The 23,643-nt window shown below is 41.1% G+C and overlaps 1 protein-coding gene across 1 annotated transcript in view; it reads left to right on the forward strand.

Moving 5' to 3' along the window:
- Window positions 1–44: 44 nt before the first annotated feature.
- The window catches only part of LOC104470562 (sickle tail protein homolog), a gene marked incomplete at both ends in the record, with an annotated part of 71,793 nt that continues 48,194 nt past the window's right edge, over window positions 45–23,643 (forward strand). Inside the window, 3 exons of the mRNA XM_010085529.1 lie at window positions 45–237; window positions 17,862–18,060; window positions 23,476–23,569. Of these exons, the coding sequence (XP_010083831.1) occupies window positions 45–237; window positions 17,862–18,060; window positions 23,476–23,569 (486 nt within the window). The remainder of the gene's footprint in view (window positions 238–17,861; window positions 18,061–23,475; window positions 23,570–23,643) is intronic.

Raw genomic sequence — 23,643 nt, forward strand, 5'->3', positions numbered from 1 at the left:
CCAGTTTCAGTAGGCCAATAATTAAACACTCTCTTTTGCAGACAAGAAGCCCAAAGCTGTCCCAGAGCCCACAGTCGAATTTGGGTGACCAGACAGAACACCTCTCTGAAGCGTCTGCAGATTCCTTAGAGGCCATGTCCGAGGGTGATTCACCAACCCCCTTTTCGAGGGGCAGCCGTACGCGGGCAAGCCTTCCTGTGGTGCGGTCAGCAAACCAAACGAAGGAAAGATCGCTGGGTAAGACTCTGCTTCAGTCCTCTCTGCTCTTAGCCTGTGTTTTCCCTTTGTGCATTTAAAATAGTTTTAAAATAGTTTGAGGTTAAAAAAGTAAAGACTGCAGTAGCACATTATTTTTAATGTCAGGTTGTTCTTTGGGGGACTGGTGAAATTATTTTCATAATATCTGAAAGTCTGCTGGGAACATGGTAGACAAGGAGAAAGATGCAGACCCTGAGATGTAATGCTGACCAACAGTTAAACTCCAGTATTGCTAATATTTTTTGCCAAGCCTGCACACTATGTGTCAGTGAACTTAGTACAAGATTGCACCCTCATTTTCAGACAGGAGACACCAGGGTTTGTCATCTCTTCAAAGCCATACCTAGTTGGAAGAAACCTAGAGACATTATTTCCTGACAGATCCAGCTCTTAGTGAAAGGACTTGGTATTTGTGTGGCGGTAGCTTTCCAGGCAGACGACCTGAACGGGTATGTTGACAGAGATGCCCTTTCCTTTGGGACAGTGCCCTTCCATTTGCCTGGCAATATGGGTGATATGGTAGTACAGGTGGACGACTCTGCTTCCTGCATTCTTCCCATATCTCAGGGTTGAATTAAGCCTGGCCGTGAACCAGAGCTCCTTTTATAAGAATGGGTTTTGTCCCGGAGACTCTGCTCTCAGCTGATGGATAGTGCGAATAAAGGCTGTTTTTTTGAGGGAGGACACCAGAGGGCAGTTAAACTGATGCAAGAAGGTGGCATTAACTCATATGCGGATTGCTGAGGAAGGCATGTTTTTGCTCAGAGGTAATAAACTGAAATTCTGCTTTTCTAGAGACCCATCTCCCAACATACAGAGTGACATAAACCAAAGGCTGGGCTGTAAATCATACCGTGCTTGTAAGCTTATGACGATGGTTTACTCATTACTCAACAATCTAAGACAGTTTCTGTCAAGAGTATTATGATATCTGACAAACACAACAAAAGAGAAGAAAACAGGGCTGGAACGGGTCCCTGCCACCCCCAGAGCTTGCAAGTGCAGAGCAGTGGGGCTAGGGACAAGGGGCTGATCCCTGCCCATGTCAGCTCGTGGGGTGGCACTGCCGCCCTCCCAAAGCTTGTTGGGCCACCAATACATCAGGCTCTTTGGGGAGAAATTTTAAAGACTCCAACCTGGACAAGACACTTTGGTTTAGAGATGTTTTCAGAAGAAGCATGTAACACATGTGTGTTTACTGTACAGGCGGAGGATTCATCTCTGCCTGTATGTCACTGCTGGCTAGGGCGTCCTCCGAGTGGCTTGCTTCACCCTGAGATTTTCTGGAAAACATATTTGCTTCAATGTGATGTCAAGTGGATTGGGCTTTTGCACGTCCCCAAGTGACTTGCAGTCCAGCCTCACTGCATGGGTTTTTGCTGGCATTCAGTGATTACCCCAGGCCATGTAGGGTATCCCGGCTCTGAACTTCTGTTTCAGATGTGAGCTGAGAATTGATAAACAGCTTTCAGGAAGTTTTGTGTTGACGTCAAAGAGGATGGCCTACTAAGGACCAGTGCTTTGTGCACTTTCTCCCCTGAAAGCTGAGCTAGAAACAGCTTTCTCATTGTCTGTGTACATCTGAAAAGAATATAACATCCCTGTTTCTGGAAAGACTTAAGTGCTCATCACTACAAATAAACCTGGTAGGTTATGAGAAGGGCTGTACTAGATTAGACCAAGAGTCCTGTATTTTGTCCCCGGTAAGAACCATAGGCGGTTAGTCTAGGCAAGAGTAAGAACAGGGGAAGTATGTGTATGTGTGATCCTTCTCCCAAGTGCTCTCCCAGCCTCAAGCTATCTTTAGCTTAGGGATTTCATGGTTATAATTTCTGCCTGTATAATAACGCTCGAGAGATGTCTCCTCCAGGTATTTGTTCAGTCTCCCTTTGAACCCATGTAAATTTTCCACATCCGCAACAGTGCAGCTGTGACTTTGGCAGCAAGTTTTGTTGGTTACTGCCTAACCATCGCTTTTCTCTTGCTTTGTTTGGAATTTGCTTATCTGCTTTAAGTTAATGTTGTGGCCCCTTGTCCTTGTGTTGGAAGTGACAGCAAACATCAGATCACTATCTGCTCCCCTTGAGCCATCTCTGATTTTGTAGGCCTGTAATTTCCCTTGGGTCATCTCTTCTCCAGGCTGAGAAGTGCTGCTGTTGTCACTTGTTCTTCAACTAGAAACCATCCCGGACATTTGATTATCATTATTGCCCTTCTTTGGACTTTTTCCAGTTCAACAGTATCTTTGCTGAGATGAGAGGACCAGAGCTGCAGAAGCTCACTGTTAAGTAGTTCACTCTTAAACCCTTTGTTTTACCGTCTGTTGCATAGAGAGAAGTGTGTTGTCCAGGTCCTAATGGGGGACGGTCACATGAAGATGCACCATTTTATTTAATGGCCAGGATTTCAGACCTTGCAAGGCACTCTATCTCAGCCTGTCTTTCATATACTGGAGGCAAGACCCTGGCTTATCCCAGACTGAATAGGCAAAATGCAGGGTGGGGGGAAGCAGCTATGTAACATGAAGCATTTGAGCTGAGAGATTTTAGATTTGAAACTGGAGCAAAATAAGCCTTTTCCCACTTGCATTCCAGAAGGGGTCACAGCTATGTGTGGCTTAAGGGATCGTCATACCAGCCAAATAGGAGGTAGTATGTTGTCACCACCCTACAATCTGTCTTTTTCAAGTTGTTCCAGGAACTAAATAGTTTGTTTTAAAAGATTGTCTAAAAATGATTATTAAAAAGTTCCATTTTAGATTATTATTCTTCAATGCATTTCTTTTACAATAATGTCCTTTTCAGTCTTTTCTGCCAGTGTGTTCTAACACCACCGTGAGCAATGTTCTGAAATTTTAATTTTGAGACTCTTTGCAAAGTGTGGTCCTGTTAGGATTGTTTTTACTTCCAGCAGCCCAAGGGGAGTCTTTATTTTTAAAAAACAGGAAACTGTTTATAACTTCAGTTTTAAAAGTGTCATGAAAATATTTATGTTCACATGATTTTAAACAAGCTATGTATAATCACCTCCCTTTCCATCTCTATTAATTTTTTAATTTAGTCTAATTTAAATACAAATTATGTTTAGATCCTCAGCCAACATAAGTTCAGTGAGGAAAATGACCAACTTTTGTGAATTTTTAATATCTCAATGCTGTTGTTTTAAAAACCTGATGCTTTCTTTTTGAAATCCTAATGCTTCTGTAGGTTCCTATTTTATTAGCTGCATATGAGTCAGTTTGTTTTTAAACTGTGGTCTGAATTAACATGGAGCCTGAGAAGGAATAGTGGTAATGCATTTTGGCTACCCCAACATCATGGTTTTATCAGTCAAGACTGATCTAATAGGACATGGTATTCTGACATGTGAGGCTGTCGCATGCCATGTCGAGTTGACCGAGAAAACAGTATTGCAGTTGTGGGCCCATTTAAAATTTCAGCCACAACTTTCAAAATGAAGATCTTTCTTGGTTAAGAGGTCCATCAGAAATTGGCACTTGTCTCATCAATCTGTGGCCTGGAGACAAAATGAGATATTAAAATAAATAAATTCACTGTGCAAGAGAAAATTAAATGTATTTTAAAATACCTATTTGAAAGCTGGGAGTTTTTCCAGTGCGATAACTGTGGGAAAAAATTATCTAGCAAAACTGTCAGAGCGAGAATCAGCTGAAACCTGGAAAGTGCTCAAAAGCTTTCAACAAACTTCACTTGCAATTTGCCTGGAGGAAGCAGAACCTGACAGGCGCCCAGCAAGGTTACGCCAGCAGCCATCCTGTGCCCACGCTGCAGCTCGCTGCTGTCACTGCTCCGGTACCTCTGCAACAAAATGAAGACCGACAAATATTTTCACTTGTAGTCTTTCATGTGGCACACCTGTACAAAAGCTGGGCCAGATCCTTTGCAAGGGCAGGTGCTGGCGTCCTCTCTGGTGACCAAGCGGTTGGGGCGGTTGATGTGATTGCTCACAGCCCTGAAGGGCAGGGTGTGGTTACAACCTCTGGCTTCAGTAAAAGGTGTAGGTGCTCCTGCAGGATCAGGCTGTACATGCAGGGTTGGATTAAGAAAGAGGATGGTATTAGGAGGGATTTCCATAACCACATAAGGGTTTGGTTTTGTCACTGAGGAGGATGAAGCTTTATGGCTCCCGGGGTGCAGGCACCTTTTCTGGGTGTCTCACCCAAGGTGCCCAGCTGCACTGGTCCAGGTGAATAAGAAGCAGAGGGTGACAGGGCTCCTCACTGGCAAACCTGCACCTAAAAGTAGGTGGCATAAAAAGGCCTCTGCAGAAATACCTGATTCTGACAACATTTACATTTTATTTGCCTTCAGAGAGATTACTCACAGGAGTAAAATCACACAAACACTTAAGGATTGGCATAGGGAGGGTCTTAGACAATCATGGAATATTCTGAATATTATTTGTTACCCTCCCAACCCCAAGTTTTAGGAGGTGCCGATTTTAGTGTCTAATATTAATTAATTTGCTGTTGCCTTCTATGGAAATTACAGAATCATAGAACAGTTTGGGTTGGAAGGGACCTTTAGAAGTCATCTAGTCCAATCCCCCTGCAGTGAGCAGGGACATCTTCAACTAGATCAGGTTGCTCAGAGCCCGACCCAACCTGACCTTGAATGTTTCCAGGAGTGGGGCATCTACCATTTCTCTGGACAACCTGTTCCTGTGTTTCATCACCCTTGTCATAAAAAATTTCTTCCTTATATCTAGTCTAAATCTACCCTTTTTTGGTTTAAAACCATTACCCCTTGTCCTGTCGCTACAGTCACTATTAAAACGTCTGTGCCCACCTTTCCTGTAGGCCTCCTTTAAGTACTAGAAGGCTGCTATAAGGTCTCCCTGGAGCCTTCTCTTTTCCAGGCTGAACAACCCCAACTCTCTCAGCCTGTCCTCATGTTGGAGGTGTTCCATCCCTCTGATCATTTTTGTGGCCCTCCTCTGGACTCACTCTAGTAGGTCCATATCTTTCCTGTGCTCAGGACTCCAGAGCTGGACGCAGTACTCCAGGTGGGGTCTCACGAGAGTGGAGTAGAGGGGGAGAATCAACTCCCTCGGCCTGCTGGTCACGCTTCTTCAGATGCAGCCCAGGACACAGTTTTCTTTCTGGGCTGCAAGCACACATTGCCAGGTCATGTCCAGCTTCTCATCCACAAGTACCCCCAAGTCCTTCTCCACAGGGCTGCTCTCAATCCCTTCATCCCCCAACCTGTATTGATACTGAGGGTTGCCCAACCCATGTGCAACACCTTGCACTTGGCCTTGTTGAACTTCATGAGGTTCACATGGGTCCACTTCTCAAGCTCGTCCAGGTCCCTCTGGATGGCATCCCATCCCTCAGGCGTGTCAACCTCACCACTCAACTTGGTGTCATCTGCAATGTGAAATGCTGTTACCAATTATAATACTAGCACCTGGATATTTTGTAGCATTTTTTCCAGGTATTTCTCAAAGCCTGTTTAAAAGAAAGTCAGGGCTGTAGTTACAATTTTAAACATAAAAAAACTTTTGCAGAGAGAGGGATAGTGACTTGGTTGCTGTCACCTAAAGGCAGAAATAACTCTATACATGTGTATACAATGAACTGCAAGACTTGCACAGAAAAATATAAATGCTAAAGGTAGACTTGCATTGGTCGTAATTATTATTTACTATTTATGAGTTAGAAATTCAAATAGGCATGTTAAATCAGGCAGAAGATGTGTGAACAGCCTTAGATTTTATAAGACAAGTCTGATTTGTTAGCAGTGGCACTGCCCTCTCAGAGTCCTTAGGGCATGATTGAAGCCTAATGAAATCAGCAGGATCTTCAGTTTAATTCATGGGAGAGGAACTCCCTGGGAACTGCATTTCAAGTTAAGGCTGAGTATAGCTTTAATGTATGCAGTCATCTTAAAGAAATTTTCCCTATCTGGTCTTTTTTACAGTGTATGCAAAGCAGCCAACATGCAAAAAGATCATGTAAATATTTGCTGTCATGGTCAGATACATTAATGTGGGCTGTCAGGTCTGTAGAAAAACCAGCCTGAAACAAGTAGTTCCAATTATTGAATTGAAACACAGATACTAGGAAATGAAAGTATTCTGAGGTAACAGTAATTTTCCTGCCCAGCTTTTTTAGACTTTATCTTCTTCCACATTTCTTCAAATTATAGCTAAAGTTTTTGAACTTGGAAAGAAAATAAAACAAACTTCTGAAATACTTTGCATCAAAAGGGCAAAAGAAGGTAAATTATCATATCAACATATAATTGTGCTGTGAGTTTTTTTCTGTTTAATTTATTGTCTGTATATGATTTGTGAAGGACAGCTATATGGAAGAGTGAAATATGAGCCTTCCTGGGCTAGCACTTGTGCCCTCTGTTATTGTTTGCTTAACACATTCTTCCTCCTATAGAAGAATGTCTTGTGTGTACCTGCAAAAAAATGCTTCCAAGAAGGAAGATCTTATTTAGTACATACTGTCTCGACAGAAGCACATTCTATCTGCCACTAAAAAGCTGATAAGCAGTGTATTTTAGATGCTGCATGCACCAAAGCTGAATTTTACTCCATTGCAACAGACTGTACCAGCATGGATCCAATGGGTTCATTGCAGTGAGACTGCAGTAGAAGATGTGCAGTGGGCTAAGTAAAACTGTTAGCTATGCAAGTCTGTATCTGTCACTGGTACATCTCTTAAATGTTTTCTGAATGCAATCTTTAGTATTTATTTGCACTGCAGTGATACTAAAGGACCCCAACAGAAAATGGGACCTCACCATGTTGGGTAATATGTATAGTGAGAAAATACTAGTATTGGAGGACCTTGCAACATGAATAAACCAGAGTGAAAAGTGGTGAAGATAGAGGGAGAGGTAGAGTTATGGGGGTCCCAAGTGATAAACTTAAAGCTATGTCAAGGTGGCAGTGGCTTTCCTCTTTACCCCAAATCACAAAAGGTGCAATGTCTTTGTCCTACTACGTATTCTGATTTGGCAGCAGCAATTTGGGCTTTGAGCATTTGATGTCTGCTGGAAGAGGGATTTGGCAGCTGGAATAGCTTGCACAGGCCAAACTACCCTTCAGAGGAAAGGTAGGAGGCCAGATGGAGGTGTCCCACGGGTCATATCTTGCACAGGAGCCATCACTCAAACAAATTTGGTCTAATTTTCACATTAGGTATAATTTGTAAGCCCAACTCTAATAACAGTAAGTCACACAAACACCAGACCCTTCCATTTGCACAAGCACATGCAAACAAAAAAAGTGTATTGAAATTCCATGCATCACAAGAAGTGCAAGGTTTTGACAAGCAGAGAGGCATAGTACTAGCCTATCCCTCAGCACAATGTATTTAGCATTTGCTGCCAGTGCTGACAGCAAGTCCTTGAATGAGGACAGCTCTAGGATTTAGTCATGCTCCCAACACTGTTTATACATTTAGGTGGTGATTCTAATGCATAGTTACTATGCTGGGCCTGAATTCAGTTTTCTGCTCTCAAAGGGAAGTACTGTCATCTCTGTGGTATCACAGTCTGTCTCTTGTTTTTGTTCTCATTCTCTCTCTCCCTCTTTTGCGTTTTGGCTATAAAGTAGCCCAATTTAAACAGGATAAGAGGATAATCACTGCATCAGAGGCTTGTTGATAGCCTGCTGATTAGGGTACTCTCTTGGGATATCAGGGGCAATGTTCTGAGCAACTCTCAAGATGGGAGCCCTTCTGGATAAATTTTAGCTACTCAACTCTTTTATAAAAGACAAGGACTTGGTACCATTGCTTCTACCCAATTACCTTCTGTGATGAACAGACCATCTGTGTGAGGGAAGAGCAGTGGATGTTGTTTATCTTGGCTTTAACAAGGCCTTTCACATCTCTCATAGCATCCTTGTAGCCACATTGGGGAGATAAGGGTGCCTTTCAAGCATTAAGCCAATGCTTTAAAGTCTAATTGGCAGCTGGTTTTCAGTGATCTTCCTCAGAGGTGGACTCTGGGACCAGTACTATTTAACATGGATGGAATGAACCATCAGCAGCGTCAAATCTGACACTAAGTTTGGAAGAGCTATTAATATGCTGGATGATCAGCCAGACACCCATTGGTACCACAGTGAGTCAGAGGAATGAGCTAGCAGGAACTTCATGAAGCTCCAGAGAGGCAAATACCGAGTCTTTCAACAGGGACAGAATAGCCCTGGGCAACAACATAGGCAGGGACCAGGGACGGACTGGTTTGGGAGCAGCTTTGCAGAAAGGACTTAGGGTCTGACACAGAGGTGACTGTCTGTTAGCAGTGTATCATTGCAGCGGTGAAAACCACATAGCTGGCGATAGGAAAAATTTAGCCAGCAAGTCTCAAGGAAAGTGATTATTCCCCTCCTCTCAGCATTTGTGAGGTTGCACATGGAGTATTATGTCCAGTTTTGGCTCCCCAGTACAAAAGAGTGAACCCAGTAAATTTCCTCTTGGCATTCTTCTCCTTAACCATGCTAACTAAGCTCATGGGTCCAAGATCCTGTTTAATGTGGTCCTTAACGACGTCACAAAAAGTCAAGCTGCTTGTTCGAGCCCACATGGGTGGCTTTCTGGTGTGATGCTGTAACCAGCTTTGTTCTTACATGCTGATGGCTCAACCCCTAAACTTGCTACTGACAGTAGCAAACTCTTTAGAAATGCAGTAACTTTGGAAGTATTGAAGAAGAATTGTGGAATACAGAAAATTTGGTAGATACAGCAAAGCTACAAAGTCATGCATGGACGATGTGACTTTAATGCTCCACGGCTATGGAGTATTGAAGTGGTCCCATTCTTTTGAATGCGTCACTTCTAAACGGTTTAGTACTGAAAAATCAGGGTTTATAAAATTGTCAGCACTGAAGTAATGTGTGTTTGATACAGCTGATTTATATAGGAAGGAAATACAGTTGGGGTAGGATATCTCTCTCTCTCTCTTTGTGTTTATTCAAGAGGAAGAACATGTATTCCAAGAAATTTATTTGATGTTTTCTTGTCTTTTTTGCTGTTGCCCCTTTTAAAGTTACTAACAGAGATGTCCTTATGTAAAATACTTGCTTACAGTGTCCATAAATGCTTAACATGGCTGGCTGGCCATGGCTTACTGGTTTCTTCAGAGGTCTGGGACTCAGCTTCTGGTGGGCAAAAGCAGTGCAGCTGCGAGAGCCTGTGGAGGCATGTCCTGCTCCTGTTCATATGTAGTTCTCTGATTTTACTACACTAAACTGGTGAATGTGAACTGGAGCAAATGCAGGGCATGGCAGAGTCTATGGGCCCCCTGAAAAGTAGCACTTGTAGAGATGAAATTTCTCGTTCATCTCACTGAGTTGTTCAGTTGTCATTTTTTTATGTTTTGTCATTAAGTATCATAGGATTTTAGTGTTCCTCAAAGTTCACTTACATTGTTTTGTCAGTTAAGGATATGAGGAAATCATCTTGCTGTTCAGCTGGGCTATTCTGGCAAGAGCAAGGGTATAGATGCAATTATTGTCCAAAAGGCATCGTGCCAGAACATTGTTTTTCACCTGGGGAATTGGGTTAGACTGAAATGTCCCTTCAGACTCTATAGATGACAGAAGTAACTCTCTACACCTGATGGAGTCGCTGACATAGGTATATGGACAAAGTTGTCTTGTGGCAGTGGGCTATTTCATGGATTTTATGTGCAATCAGATAGGACAAATACCAGTTTTTCTTTAGGTAGAAGAAGTCAGTTTTCTTCTTGGTTTTTGCTTTTTCTTCTTAGCCAGCTAAACATATCTGTTTGTAGAAGAGTGCTAGTATTTGAGTGACAGTTAAAAATCTTTATTTCTCATAACACTTTGGTAGAAATTTTGTGTGACTACTGAATTTTCCATGTGTTTTTTCACTAAGTACCAAATCTATTGCAGAATTACAGCAAGTCACTGTAAATAGAAGAAAAGGATGAAACAGCAGTAAGAAGTAGTACTGGGCTAAGCTAAACAGCTCCTGTTTTTATTGAAATTGTTATCAAACAACTTAAGACCTTGAACAAAACTCTTTAGGCTGTTCTGGAAGAAAATTATATAAAATAAGTAATTGTTTTAATTTCAAGATCTACTTTTTGATTCTCTTAGTACTTGAAAACAGCTAAAGATATTTATAGACATTTTCTGAGTGTGGAGGACAGAGTATCAGGAGGAAGGAGCTAATGGAAACTAGTACAAGAGCTTCAGGCTAGAAATACCACAAGGATCACGGCAATGACCTCAGACTAGTTGAAAATGTGTGTGGTGAAATAAGAGAGACAAGTCTTGAGGGTGTGGAAAGTAAGAACTGCATATTGAGGAATTTCTTCCACACTGCAAGAGTTGTTACTGTAATAAAATTATGTTTGCATAACTTTTGCAGAATTTGGTGATAAGGACACCAACTATGTGTTATCTCTGTTTATCTGATTGGGGAGGCAGAGAACAATATGGGCCTATGCCACCCTCACAGTCTTACATATTACAATTTTGTCAAATAAAAAGAAAAATTGGAAGGATCTTGGCATATCAGTAAAAAAAAAAACCCCAACCAACCAAACAAAAAACCAAAACCAAACAAAAACCAAAACAACAACAAAACAAAACAACACCACCCACCCCCTTCCCCCCAAAAAAACCCCAAAAAAACAAAAACAAAGAAACAAAAAAAATTTTGAGGAAATGCCTGGCAGTTTTTATTGTGATCCAATCTGAATTGTCTCAAAGTGTCCCAACAAAAATAGCTATCATCAAGATTTTAAGTTACCCATAGTTTTTAAAACTGACGTAAGTCTCAACTAATGATTTGACATAAATATGGGGAAGAAACAAGCGTGCATTTTCTCCCTTTGCTTGTTGGCTTTGCTGCTGACTTCAGTGTGAGGGAAAGTGCAGAGAGAGCTGGTAACTCCATGGAGATATGGTGGAAAATCAAGCTAAACCATCATGAAAAAAGACTGTCCATCATCTCAAAAAGGTGTGGTTAAATGATGGTTAGGTAAAGAGTGAAAAAATCTAATGACAACTTTAGCAGCCTCTAACTCAACATTGTGTTATTTAATTTACTTTACAAAACATAGCTCAGCTTGATTTCTGGCAGTTCTCACTGCTTTTCCTCACCATGTGCTCCATATTTCTTCACCTTAAGATACAGCTTTCTTTGATAGTTTATCTAATTTTCCATTCCTTATATACCCTATACTAATTTCTAATATACTTTATTGATGTTATTATTCACCTAACAAGGTCTGAAGGCCTCCTGTACATGTTTTCCCTCTGTTTTAGTTATACCTGGCTTTGTATCTTTGATTTAAAGAAGTTCCAGCGCTCCCAATGCATCCAGGTTTTGATTGCTGTGGTCCAACCAGCTTTACTAATTAATTACTTGAAATTTTCAAATTAGACACAAAATTTCCAGAGGATACATAGAGTGGCTGGGTCAGAAGAAAGTAGCAGTGCCTTGTTCACGCCAATGATTTCTGTTTCCTTGGGACGGTTTCAGTGCTCCAGCACCCAAGCATCCAACATCAGCCCAACATGGATAACATCAGTTAATACTTCTCTTCAGACAGGAGCCCATGGATTAAGGTTTAGGCAGATGTCAGTAAGATTTTGCAGTGCAGAAATTTGCAAGTTGTCTTGCCTGCACAGTGAGTGTCCTGTAGCTTCACTGGAAAGAAACTCATTAATTCAAATGTAAGCTTTGATTGTGTTTTATTTCATTACACTGAGGAGTTATTTAACTCCTCTGCCTCAGTTTTCTCTTTTTCATTGTGAGAAGAGAATTATGAGAGGATTATGTGAGTACCAATATTTTTCCATTTAAAATTAATTGTGTGAGAGAATTAACTGGTATTCATAAAGATCACAGAAGATGACCCAGTCATGTTTGTTAACTTATTATTGATTTATCAGGTATTTAACTTTTCTTTGCTGTTGTATGCTTCATGTTTTTCTCTCTTAAATAACCAGTTTGTAAGGATAATACCTGTTGTGAAAATAAAAGTGATTTGTGATTAAAGCTCTTCCAGGCATCCAAGCTGCCCAGCACTGAGATCATTGTTAGCAATATAACTATGATAACATGGTGCTTAGTCAGGGTTAGGTCAGCACCATGTATTAGATGGAGGTGCTGAGAGATGTGAGCTGGGTGGTGTCGTGCTGCCTGCATAATGTTAGCTTTTGCTATAAGGAATATGCCTTTACCGGTTGTAACTAAGGAGTTACGATCTTAACCAGTATGGGTACAGTGCTGAGCTGTTTTCGTTATGCTCCTTGCTCTAAAGCCAGCCTGGACCCCATGAGCTCAGGTATGGTTCATCGCTACACCATGTGGGCATGTCCTCAGCTGACAGGTGGGTTTTGCAGCCCAGCAGCAGTGTCTGAGCCTTTCACGCGTGTGGTGTCTGTGTGAGCAGCAGCCGCCGTGCAGGCAGTCCTCGGAGCTGCGCTGGCTGGGCTAGAGGTGCAGGGTGGCTGCTCCGGGCACCCTCAAACCCAGTGCTGATGGGCGTAGCTCGTGCAGGAGGCACTGCCTACATAAACCAGGTTAATAGTGCATCTTTCATTGAACTGTGTTGCGTTTCATGTAGACCAGCCATGAGAGAAATGACCAACTATTTTTGCAAGTTCTTCTGTCGCTGACCCTTGGCGAAGGGAGGGGCAGAAAATCGTTTGTTTCTGAAAGAGCTCTGTATGCAGGGAAGGAAAGGGCAGTCATGTGGTGTGCTCGCATGATCATCATCAGATCTGGGCTTATGCTTGTAAACCTTTCTTTGAACATCTTCTTTCACCTCTCGGTTGTTTAATTTCCCCTGCTATAAAACATACCTTTCTGTTGACAGGAATGTTGTGAAGCTGTTTGTAAAGAAGTTTAAGTTTCTCAGGCCTGGCTTACATGTAAATGTTTTCTGCTATGGCTTGTGTTTAATGCTGTGGCCTGCTGCCTATAGGGTGAAGAACGATGAGAAACTCAGGAGGTATTTCTGAAACTAAGTTATATGAGCATGACAAAAGGGAAAGCCTGACACCGCAGTTTGCCTTGTAGCTGTAGGAGAGCCCAGGGCTGGCGGCGTCTAGGAGCACCTGCAAGTGATGGCCACAGTGTTGTCTGACTTCCGCTTTCAAAACAGTTGCATGGAGTAGTTTCCTCATTCACATTGATCTTCAGGCCTGTCTTGCTAGAGTGGCAGGGCATTTTGCAGTCCTCTTTGTTTTGTGTTTTATAAAGATCAGCACAATCTTCATGTTTCAGGTAAATCCATTGTAACAGAAGCATAGGTGCAAGAAGGACTTTAGGGTACACAGAGACATTAAGATCCGTTGTGTTTAACTTTCTTTCCAGCAGCTTTGCTGGCATATGTGCTGTACCCTAAGAAAAGCAATGCCTGAGTTATATTCTGTTTCTTCTTGCTTTAATTCTCCATGGGAGTAATTTTTTAGCTGAAGGTAAAACAAACCTCAGAGCCCTAGCAGGTTCCATGAAGCCGTGCCTGTGGGTATTGCCGGCATTCAGAGTTTCAGCTTGGCAATGTGTTGGAGAAAAATAACGTCAATAGCTTAAAATAATAGATTTTGAGTCTCTTTATTCTGTCATGCTGAAACGGGATTTTTAGAAGTGAGCAGTTAGTTTTGTCAAATAGGAAATGCCCTGAAGCATTGCTATATCATGATGCGGATCAGACAGCTCAAGAGGAAAGGCAGGAGTTTTTTTAAGGGCATGTGATTTAAGGGAGAGTAAGGAAAAAAATAATTTATTATGCCTTTGAAAATGTCTTTTCCCCCTACAGTGAGATTGTGGCCAAAACATTTCTCTGAGATGTATGTTAAGGCTGTCTATTTTCAGGCATGACCTTTTTGGATAACAAGCATATTTGCTTTGAAAATGCTAGACCTAAAGACAACTGTAATTTGATTTTGGATCAATATTTTGTGGGAGTCTTGGAGGACAGGCAGAGTCAAGACTGTTCTGAAATGATTTAGACTTGGGTATAAGGAGGATTTTTCACCTCTACCATTTCTTTTGTGTTAATGGTTTCAGTAGCTCAATAGTCAGTGTGTTTTTAGTGGCCTGAAATGCAAAAACAGCATTTTCTGCATTCTGCACTAACTTCTAAACTGAGCAGAAAAGCGAGTCACACACAACTGCAAAGCTGATATGCAAAGTCTACATTTTTAGCCAAAAAAAAAATTTTTTGACATTTAATCCAAGAAAGTTTCAAGTGCCAAAATATAGAAGGTTCCTTATGTTCTTCCTAAGAACTGAAAGCTATCATCAAAAAGTAATAAGTTTATGCACATCTTGGAACAGTGAAATAAATTCAGTCATTAAAAACATATGTACCTAATTTTTTTACAAATATATTAGTTTCTGAATTCTAAAGAACATTTAGTTGCATAGAATATTTGAATGAGCAATAAAAAGCCAATTTTACCTAGAAGAACATACAGAAATAATGTTTAGAATTAAAATGAAAAGAAGGGAAAATAGTTTAATAACTCCTTAAATATTGGCATTAAAAATAAAATTCTTAGGGAAATTCTCCTCAATCTTTGAAAGAAAACTGTTTACTTTTCAGTCTGAGACAATTTTTGCAGCCATAGGGAAATGGAAGTTTGTAGTAGGATTCATAGGGAGTCTCATTGCTATTTTAATGAAAGAAAAAATATCAGCTCCTGATAATAATAGGAAAATTATGTTAACAGCTCCGTTTTATAAAAGCAACCTAATATTAAATAATGGTTAGGTAATGTTGAGTGGTCTGTTTAGGATTCAGAAAAATTAACATCTTCCTTCCCTAAGTGCAAGCACAATTATCTACCCACTGATTGTAAGAACATCTGACTATGTATGTGTTCATTCTTCTATAGCAATTATGGACAACCTTGGGACAAAAATACTAAAGACTAAGGGAAAAGAGGGCTTATCATAGATTAAAATGCCTTCCCTTCTTTTCATTAAATGACTTTGTATTCTATTTGTGTAAAATACTCTGCCTAGTTTTAGCCTACCTGTGTTGGTTATTGGTAGATGCAAAGGCATGGCAACGCAGAATCTGCTCAGGCCCCAACTGCCTGAAAATGTAATAAAGCCTTTAGCAGTTAGTTCAGCCTGAATGCTGTACTTCTACCATTGTGTCACTATGAACATCCAAACTGGGTGGTGTAAAACTGCCTTCACTGTATATCTACATGAGCTGCAGTGACTTCAGTGTAGATGTTTCTGTAATCACTGATTCTTGAGCAGATCTCATATTGTTTTCTTTTTCCTAATACTTTCTGATGGCTAGATAGCTTTTGAGCCATTTTCAAAACATTTAGCTGTGGCAGTGCCTCTCAAACAGCTGGTGGAAATACAAACTACAGTGGTATTTTTACTGTCTTTTTTACATTTTTTCTACTCCATCTTATTCTGGGATGCTAAATGTCTGCAAAGTGGATGCACCACCATCCACCAGGGGGCTACCCAGCTGGAAAGCAGCTTGGCAGAAAGGGATCTGGGGATCCTGGTGGACACCAAGCTGAATGTGAGCCAGCAATGTGCCCTGGCAGCAAAGCAGGCCAATGGTATCCTGAGCTGCATTAGACAAAATATCGCCAGCAGGTCAAGGGAGGTGATCCTTCTCCTCTACTCAACACCTGGAATGCTATGTCCAGTTCTGGGCTCCTTGGTACTAGAGAGACACGGACATACTGGAGAGAGTCCAACAAAGGGCCACAAGGATGATTAACTCGGTTGGAGCACCTCTGCTATGAGGAAAGGTTGAGAGAGCTGGGACTGTTCAGCCTAGAGAGGAGGAGGCTCAAGGATCCCATCAATGTATAAAAGTACCTGAAGGGAGGGTGCAAAGAAGACAGATCCAGGCACTTTTCAGTGGTGCCCAGTGACAGGACCAGAGGCAATGGGCACCAACTGAAACATGTAAGGTTCCCTCTGAACATCAGGAAAATCTTCTTCACTGTGAGGGTCACCAAGCACTGGCACAGGTTTCCCAGAGAAGTTGTGGAGTTTCCATCCTTGGAGGTATTTAAAAGCTGTCTGGACATAGTCCTGGGCGAGTGGCTGTAGGTGGCTCTGCTTGAGTGGAGGGCTTGGACCAGATGACCTCCAGAGGTGCCTTCCAAACTCAGCCATTCTTTGATTCTGTGATCTGCCATTTTATTGTCTTTTTACCCTACTGCAGAAGCTATACCTGCTCCATCTCTCTTAGCAAGAGAGTAAAGGTTCTTCTTCCTGGCAGTGTTCTTCCAGTGTTGCATGGAGACACCTGAGATGGCTCAGAAAGAGCACAGCATACTTTTGGCAGTCTGTGCTCAGGCAGGACATCCATGCTTAGCTGGGCTTACCAGTTCTTGTTTTCTCTATATCCAAAGGAGTTCGGCTGAGCATTTGTCTCCGCGTCTCCTCCCTAGTGCTGTGTATCTCAGGAAGTTTCTTAGTTTGGATACAGTCCTGTGGCAGCCTAATTCCTGAAGGTCCTAATAAGTCTTCCCACACTGGAGATGCTCAAGAGAAGACCTTTTGGTGATCTTTAGGAGCCAGGTGCAGCATGGTCTTAGCTAATCAACCCCATCAAGTTCAGTCTGATTTCTGCTGTTGATTGAGATGGCTCTTCTCAGTGCTTCAGTCCTTGGAGTACTTTGTAGCTTGGGATGGAATGTGACTCGGCTGTAGCAAAGCTAAAGAGCTGTGGTCATTGTGCAGTACGGGCCAGTGGACAACAGGCACCTTCTGGTTATGTGGGAGTCAGCATAGCCCTGGCAGGGCCAACACGGGCTTTGTGGAAGAGGTACTTAGTATTTCCTCACTGAGTCCCTGGTCTGTATTATCCATGTTTTTTCCATTACTGAGCATCTCACAGCCTCCCGTTCCCTGAAAATAGAGAGTTAGCTATATCAGAATGTTGTCCTTTTGTTTTGAGTGAATACAAGTGTCCATATGTTGCAATTCAGCATCTAAAATTACTCATGTTTCTCCCTGAGTGGTAACGATGACTATTAACAGTGCTGTGAAACTGAAAGGATCCAAAATTTCTCTTGTTTTTGTGTGAGACCTCAGTTTTACACCTGCTAGGAGTTTCACCTCGGGCTTTATACTATATAATGCCAGCAAATTGAACTGTGAATATAAAATTCCTACTGCTAAAATGGAAGTATTTTTTTTTGGGGGGTGGGGGGTTGTTGGGTGTGAGGCTAAAATGACAGTTTAAGCAAAACTGGCTGCTATAAAAGGATAAAGTTCTTCCTTGACTGCTAAAAAAAAAAAAAAAAGTACCTTGTGATTTACCAACACCTTCCACTGTAGAGCAGACTTGGTGTGTTTGGGGTTTTCCATTTGCCTTCTTAAGGTAAACTTCTGTTTTTTCTAACTGAAGAACAGTAAAAGGCTTCTCAGCAAGGTGCTGGGGCAAACATATCACTGTTTTATGCTCTACTCCAATACTGTGTTGAAAAGGAAAATGTTGTATGTGCTTTATGATTAAGGAGTTTGAGCTGATATTTCTCTTCTTGTTCTGAGCTTGGTCTGTGTTCCACATAGATTTTGAAGCCAAGATCATTACTGTGCACTTAAGAAAATGTAACTTGTTATTATATTTTGCTTGTAGGTGTTTTATATCTTCAGTATGGAGACGAGACAAAGCAGCTGAGGATGCCAAATGAAATCACAAGCACAGACACAATTCGTGCCCTATTTGTAAGTGCCTTCCCCCAGCAGCTGACGATGAAAATGCTGGAATCACCCAGTGTGGCCATTTACATCAAGGATGAGAGCAGGAACATATACTATGAATTGTGTGATGTGAGGTAAGTAAACATAGAATTACAGCTGTTGGGTTTGGGGTTTGTTGGTTTTTGGTTTTGTTTTTTTTTTTTTTAGTGCACTTAGAGAATAAAAAGGAGTGGAGCTGATACGTATCTGACAGATAGTGGCCTGACACATGAAGGCATGTTCAGTGGTATCTGAGTAGTATGGGAGGTTTGATCTGACACTGCCTTGAGCTGTAGGTACAATATCTATTGCACAAGACATTGATAAATATTCATATAGTACATACAGGTTCACATATTTAATATTTTATTAAATTTTAACTGAGACATAAATATTTAAAATACAGAACTCAAAATAAGCATTTACAGGTTTTTTCTTTGCTGGCAGAGCAAAGCTTGATCCTTGTGAGCCTGAAGTTACAAATATCAGTGTCACCATTGTCCTCACAACAGTGTCAATTATTCATCATCTAATACTGCCAAAGATCTTTGGCACTGGTGACTGCTGCTGCAGGAGCCCCAACACCTTCCTATTTTATGTCAGGATGAAGCAGTTGATGCAGTCACTTCCCTTCACTAATTCAGAGCTTTGTCAATAAATTATCTGAATAACATCTGGGTCCATCATATTTCTATCCTGTATTTTGTGGGAGTGCAGCTACTCAATTAGTCATGTTCCTTCAGTCCTTATGTCTCTGCTCTTCAATCAGAAGGACCAGGTTCTCAGGGTCCTTAGAAAGCCCCAAATCATGTAGCAACAAAGCTCTCAAGCACACATCAGAGATGTTACACACTGTAAAACTGTGCAAGGAAATATGGTGGGCCTTTGTGCCATCCTTTTAATAAGCAGTTACATGATAAAAAGAAAGGACAGAAGAGCATAAGAAGATGAAGGAGAAAGCAGAAAAGGTGTTTCCTCTCTGCCAGTCTGCCACCAGTGCAGGAAAAAGATGTGAAAAGAAGTGTTCTGTCCACTGCTGCCTTTTTCTTCTGGAGATCCTGTGGCTCAGGTGCTTCTCCATATAATTTTGTAGTTAAAAGAGCAAGTTGGAGCTTTTCTAGCCTTGCCACTTCCAGTTCCCCCATTCCTCTTCTTCTTTGAACAGCACCGTGCTCCATTTTCTCACCTCTGTCTTGCTCTCCTCAGGCTGTCTATCCAGTGGCTTGTCATTAGCCAGCCTCTTGGATTTCGGTTACTGGTTTTTTTATCTTCCTTGCTTTACAGACTCCCACACCCCTCCTCGGCCACTGTAATGCCTGAGTTAAGACCCATCTGCTTTTTTGCATCATCATTCATCATGTGCTCAAGTTTCTTGTACATCAAACAGTCTATTCATGAGATTGGATTGACTGATAAAATTAAGACTTGGGTTACTACGTCTCTGTTGCCAACCACATTATTGCCAACCATCATCTGTCCCATCGGCTCCTTCTCTCTCACTTTATCCCTCCATCTTCCCTTGAGTTTCAGAGTAACAGTTTATGACTTCATCTCCTCCCTGCCCCCGAGAATGTGGTTGTTGATTATCTTAATACCACTCCACCTTTTTTTCCCTTGCTCCTATTGCAGGCGTCTGCCAACCTCAGGCCTGGCTCAATCTCAGCATCTGCTTCCTCTGTTCCTATGCCTGTATTGTAGAGCATTTCTAGAGGAAATCCCGTGACCCAGCTGACTTCCCTTCCTCCATAACAAAATTCCCTCCTTCAGTTCTGCCACCCTTCTCACTAAAGAAACCTCACCAATTCCAGCTTAATGGAGTCCAATGCATGCACTACCAGCTGCATTTTCACCACTTTTTAATAATTTCCACAACAATTTCTCCCCTTCTGTTCCTTACTATTCACAAGATCTTGCCAGTGTCTCTCCTCGGAGAACAGATGAAATGAAAGTTAATTTTTCTTTCGTTTGCTTGCCATGTCTTCCTTCAATTCTCTGCTTCCTTGTCTTTAACACATATGTTTCGGTCAACTCTTTAAGTTCGCCACCTCCCTTGGAGGCTGTCCCATGTTCCTCTGTGCCTCACGTCCCTTGCTTTGTCTTTATTAACTTATTGAAGTGCCTACTCTTACATTGCTAATATGTTTCTCTGCCTCTTAGCAAAACTGCCCCTGACCACAACATACATTTCCACTTCCCACCCCATCACCTTTCTCACTTGCACTGAGAAGTCACTATAACCGTTGGCTGGAGTTTTAATCTTCTAATTCTGTCTTATAACCATTTCTAAGCTGTCTGGGGTTTTGTTCTTCTAATTCCAGCTTGTCTTTTGTTCCCTACTGTTCCATTGCAGTTGTGGAAGTCAGCAAATGGCCAGCTTTTATGAACATCTTTTTTCTCTCAGATCTCTCATGTACTTGTAATGTTCTCTTCCTGAAACTTTGATCTCCCTTTGTTTCAGTGGCTGTTCTTTCCTGATTTCTTCCTGTCTCTTTCCTCTCCTTTCATGTATCGTTTGAGAGGTCCTCTTCTCAAACATTGATTTTCTGTTGTGTTTTTTTCAGGGCTTTGTCCCCCTTTCTTTTCCTTGTCTGTACCTGTGTCTATCTTATTTGCTGTGGATTAGTTGAATAATCATACCTACCTGGGTGACCCTCCCATTTATTTTTCTGTCTCTCCTTTAGTATGGGATTAATCTGACCAAGTGGAGATTTGTACATCCATGTTTTGAGCTGGTTGTGATTCATCCTATAAAATTATCTCATAAATTATACATGCCAGAGAAGCTAGCTTGTGATATCTTCCCTGTGAATGTCTGTAGTTGGATGACATGAATCCTTCCTCTTCCATCCAAACTAATATCTTGATCTTCTCTTTTAGTATAGTCTCATGGACCATTAGTTTCAGCCTAGCTTATGTTCTTATGTTCCCCTTCATTAGGCCATAACACTCCTTCCCCTTTTCTTTCTTTCTTTTTTTTTTTTAATCACCGAGGACAAAGCACTAGCTTTCTACTTAAGCCCATAACCTGATCCTTTTCTTAAAGTGGTTCAGGGCTCTGCATCCAGTGTAGATTTGAGATTTTTTCTGCATAGCGTCCCTATGATACAGCCTTCCCTTTCCCACCATGTAGTGAAAAAAACACTCAGATAATTCAACAGCTTTTTAATAGCAACTGCTGTAATGGTCTTTGGTCAGCAGTTGACACAGGTGATCTTGTTCACTCTTACCCATTCAAATGAAGCAACAAAGATCGTTCTAGTTTGACAAACAGACTGTTTCGCATGCATTTTTTTCATTTGTCCTCTGGCTGTATCTTTTCCATCTCATTAAACATAAACTACTTGTCTTCATTATGAGGGCCCCTCCAAGCTCACTTCAATGCTACTTTTCATTTCTTGTTCAGTACCAAGTGCCATCTGCTTCCACTTTGTTAATAATGCCAGCTTTCATTCTGCATGTCTTTAATTTTCAAACAAGTGTCTTCACGCTCTCTCAGGTAGCCTTGTAACGCGCTTGGAAGGTGTCCTCCGCAGACATCTGCAAAGCCACTGCATTGGTTTCCTTCCCGCTCTCTCTGTTGCACTGCCTACTCAGAGCATGTCCGTGGTCCCAGGTTCTATTTATTGCTCCTCTGGCTAGAGAGACTATGGTCTTCTCGTTTCTTTTTGTTCCTTTATCTTTCTGCAGCTATCTTCTTGTCTTTTGTCTCTATTCACCTTGTAAGTTGGTGAAGAGGTTGAATTCTCGGGGTGTTTATACAGCACACACAGAGCAATGAGGCCTTTGAACGTGCCAAGGGCATCTGGGAGCTACAGTAATGCAAATAGTAGTAATAATAAAAGTACAGTAATATATACCTGTTATCGGTAATGTTTATCTTAGAATAGCAACATGAGGTGAAAGAGAATTCACTTCAGAGATCAAATGCCTAGTATTTTGGTGCTTTGCCTTGCAGCAATGTTTTACTTTAAAGTGTCATGTTTCTACAAGAAATGTTTATGGAGAATGCTTTTAAAACAAACTCCAGTTAGCTGAGCTACCATCTCATAGCCATCAGACAGAAAAGGCAGCAGATACAATTTATTTAAATTAATAATATACCTTTTCTTGAACTGAAGATGAGAGAGCTTGCTTTGTATGGAAAAGAACTTATTTCCGAGTCTGAGGCAGAAAATGGTAACTGAGACTCCCAGTGCAAGTCTCACAGTGAAAGGGTCACGTTTGCAAGATGGAAAAGTGTTTAAGTTACCATAAATAATTGAAGTACTTGAACTTGCTGCAAGGTAGCTATTTTCCTATGCAGTCTACAAGTAAACACTCATAAATACTAAACTTCTCATCAGCCCTGCAGTTCTTAAACAGAAGGCACTGATCTGTCTCTTAAGCTGTGGTGTTTCTTTAATAACTACTAGACATCTACAAGAGCAGCACAAGTTCTGACTAGCTACCCATTCAAAGCAATCACTTATGCTAATATGACATTGTAAGAAAGAAATTGGACCTGCCCAAGAATCCTTTCCTTCATTTTTAAATGATAATCCTAGTGATTAAGATCAGTTCACTAGACTTGTAGCTGCACCTGGAGGAAAGGAATTCAGTCACATGTGTAAGTAAATTCTCTAGAGATCACTACTGGGAAATGAAAGGAATCGCGGCTTTGAAAGGATGTGAGTGAGTGTAGATTGGGGACTTTGCTACTGATTAAATGTGAACAAGAAATCAGCAGAACTCAGTGTGAGTGTCTAAGCCATAAAATTATTGGAAGGTAGGTTTTGAAACAAAAAAGAAAACTGTCATCTAACTCCTTCCTAAATGTAGTAGCTGAAAAATTAACTAATCAATGACAAAGTGTTGGGTCCTAATTAAACATAAATATTCTCTTCAGGCTTTCCATCTAAACCATTTATGTGGTAGCATTCATCAAAACTTTTGCTTGTTTATTTGTTTTTTTAATTCCTACTTTTCTCCATTAAAAACATGTCTCTATTATAGATAAAGTTCAGAGGAAGGATTTATCTGCTACTGAATTTTCAGCTTTTGTGGAATTTTTTTCAGGTTTGTGAACAAGCTGATAATTAGAATTTCCTCAATAATTGCAGTTAGAAAGACTGCTTTTCTTTTGATATTCTTGCTTCTTAGAATAGCAAAAATTCACGTGGGCTGAGTACACAATAAAACATGTAAATATTAACTAAATCCTTTTGAGTACAGTGTACATGTTGAAGCTCTATTGTCTTCAAAGTGTTTTTACTCTGTGGCAGGATCTTGAAAGAAACTTGACACTATCTAATTTTTATGGGTGTGGAGTTGTAGCGAAAGAATGATACTTCCCATGGGAAAGAGAATCAAAGTAGGTTTTTGTTTGTTTGTGTGTGCCTAAGTTATGGCATTTAGGTTTTTCTTATAGGTTGGCTGCAAACCTACAGTTTGTCTGTTACCTGAAACTGTCAGGCAACAAAGTAAATAAAACTACTTTCATCTGTTATCATTACTGATTCTTTTGATTCCAGGAATATTCAAGACCGATCTTTCCTTAAAGTTTACAACAAAGATCCTGCACATGCATTCAATCACGCTTCCAGAGCTGTAAATGGAGATATAAGGGTAAGTACTAGTGCTGCATTTATGCTCCTGTTTCCTCCAGCTTTTATGTTAAATGTTTAAATTCTTAACTGTAA

This window comes from Pterocles gutturalis, unplaced genomic scaffold, assembly GCF_000699245.1.
Source record: "Pterocles gutturalis isolate BGI_N339 unplaced genomic scaffold, ASM69924v1 scaffold10110, whole genome shotgun sequence".
Taxonomy (NCBI): domain Eukaryota; kingdom Metazoa; phylum Chordata; class Aves; order Pterocliformes; family Pteroclidae; genus Pterocles; species Pterocles gutturalis.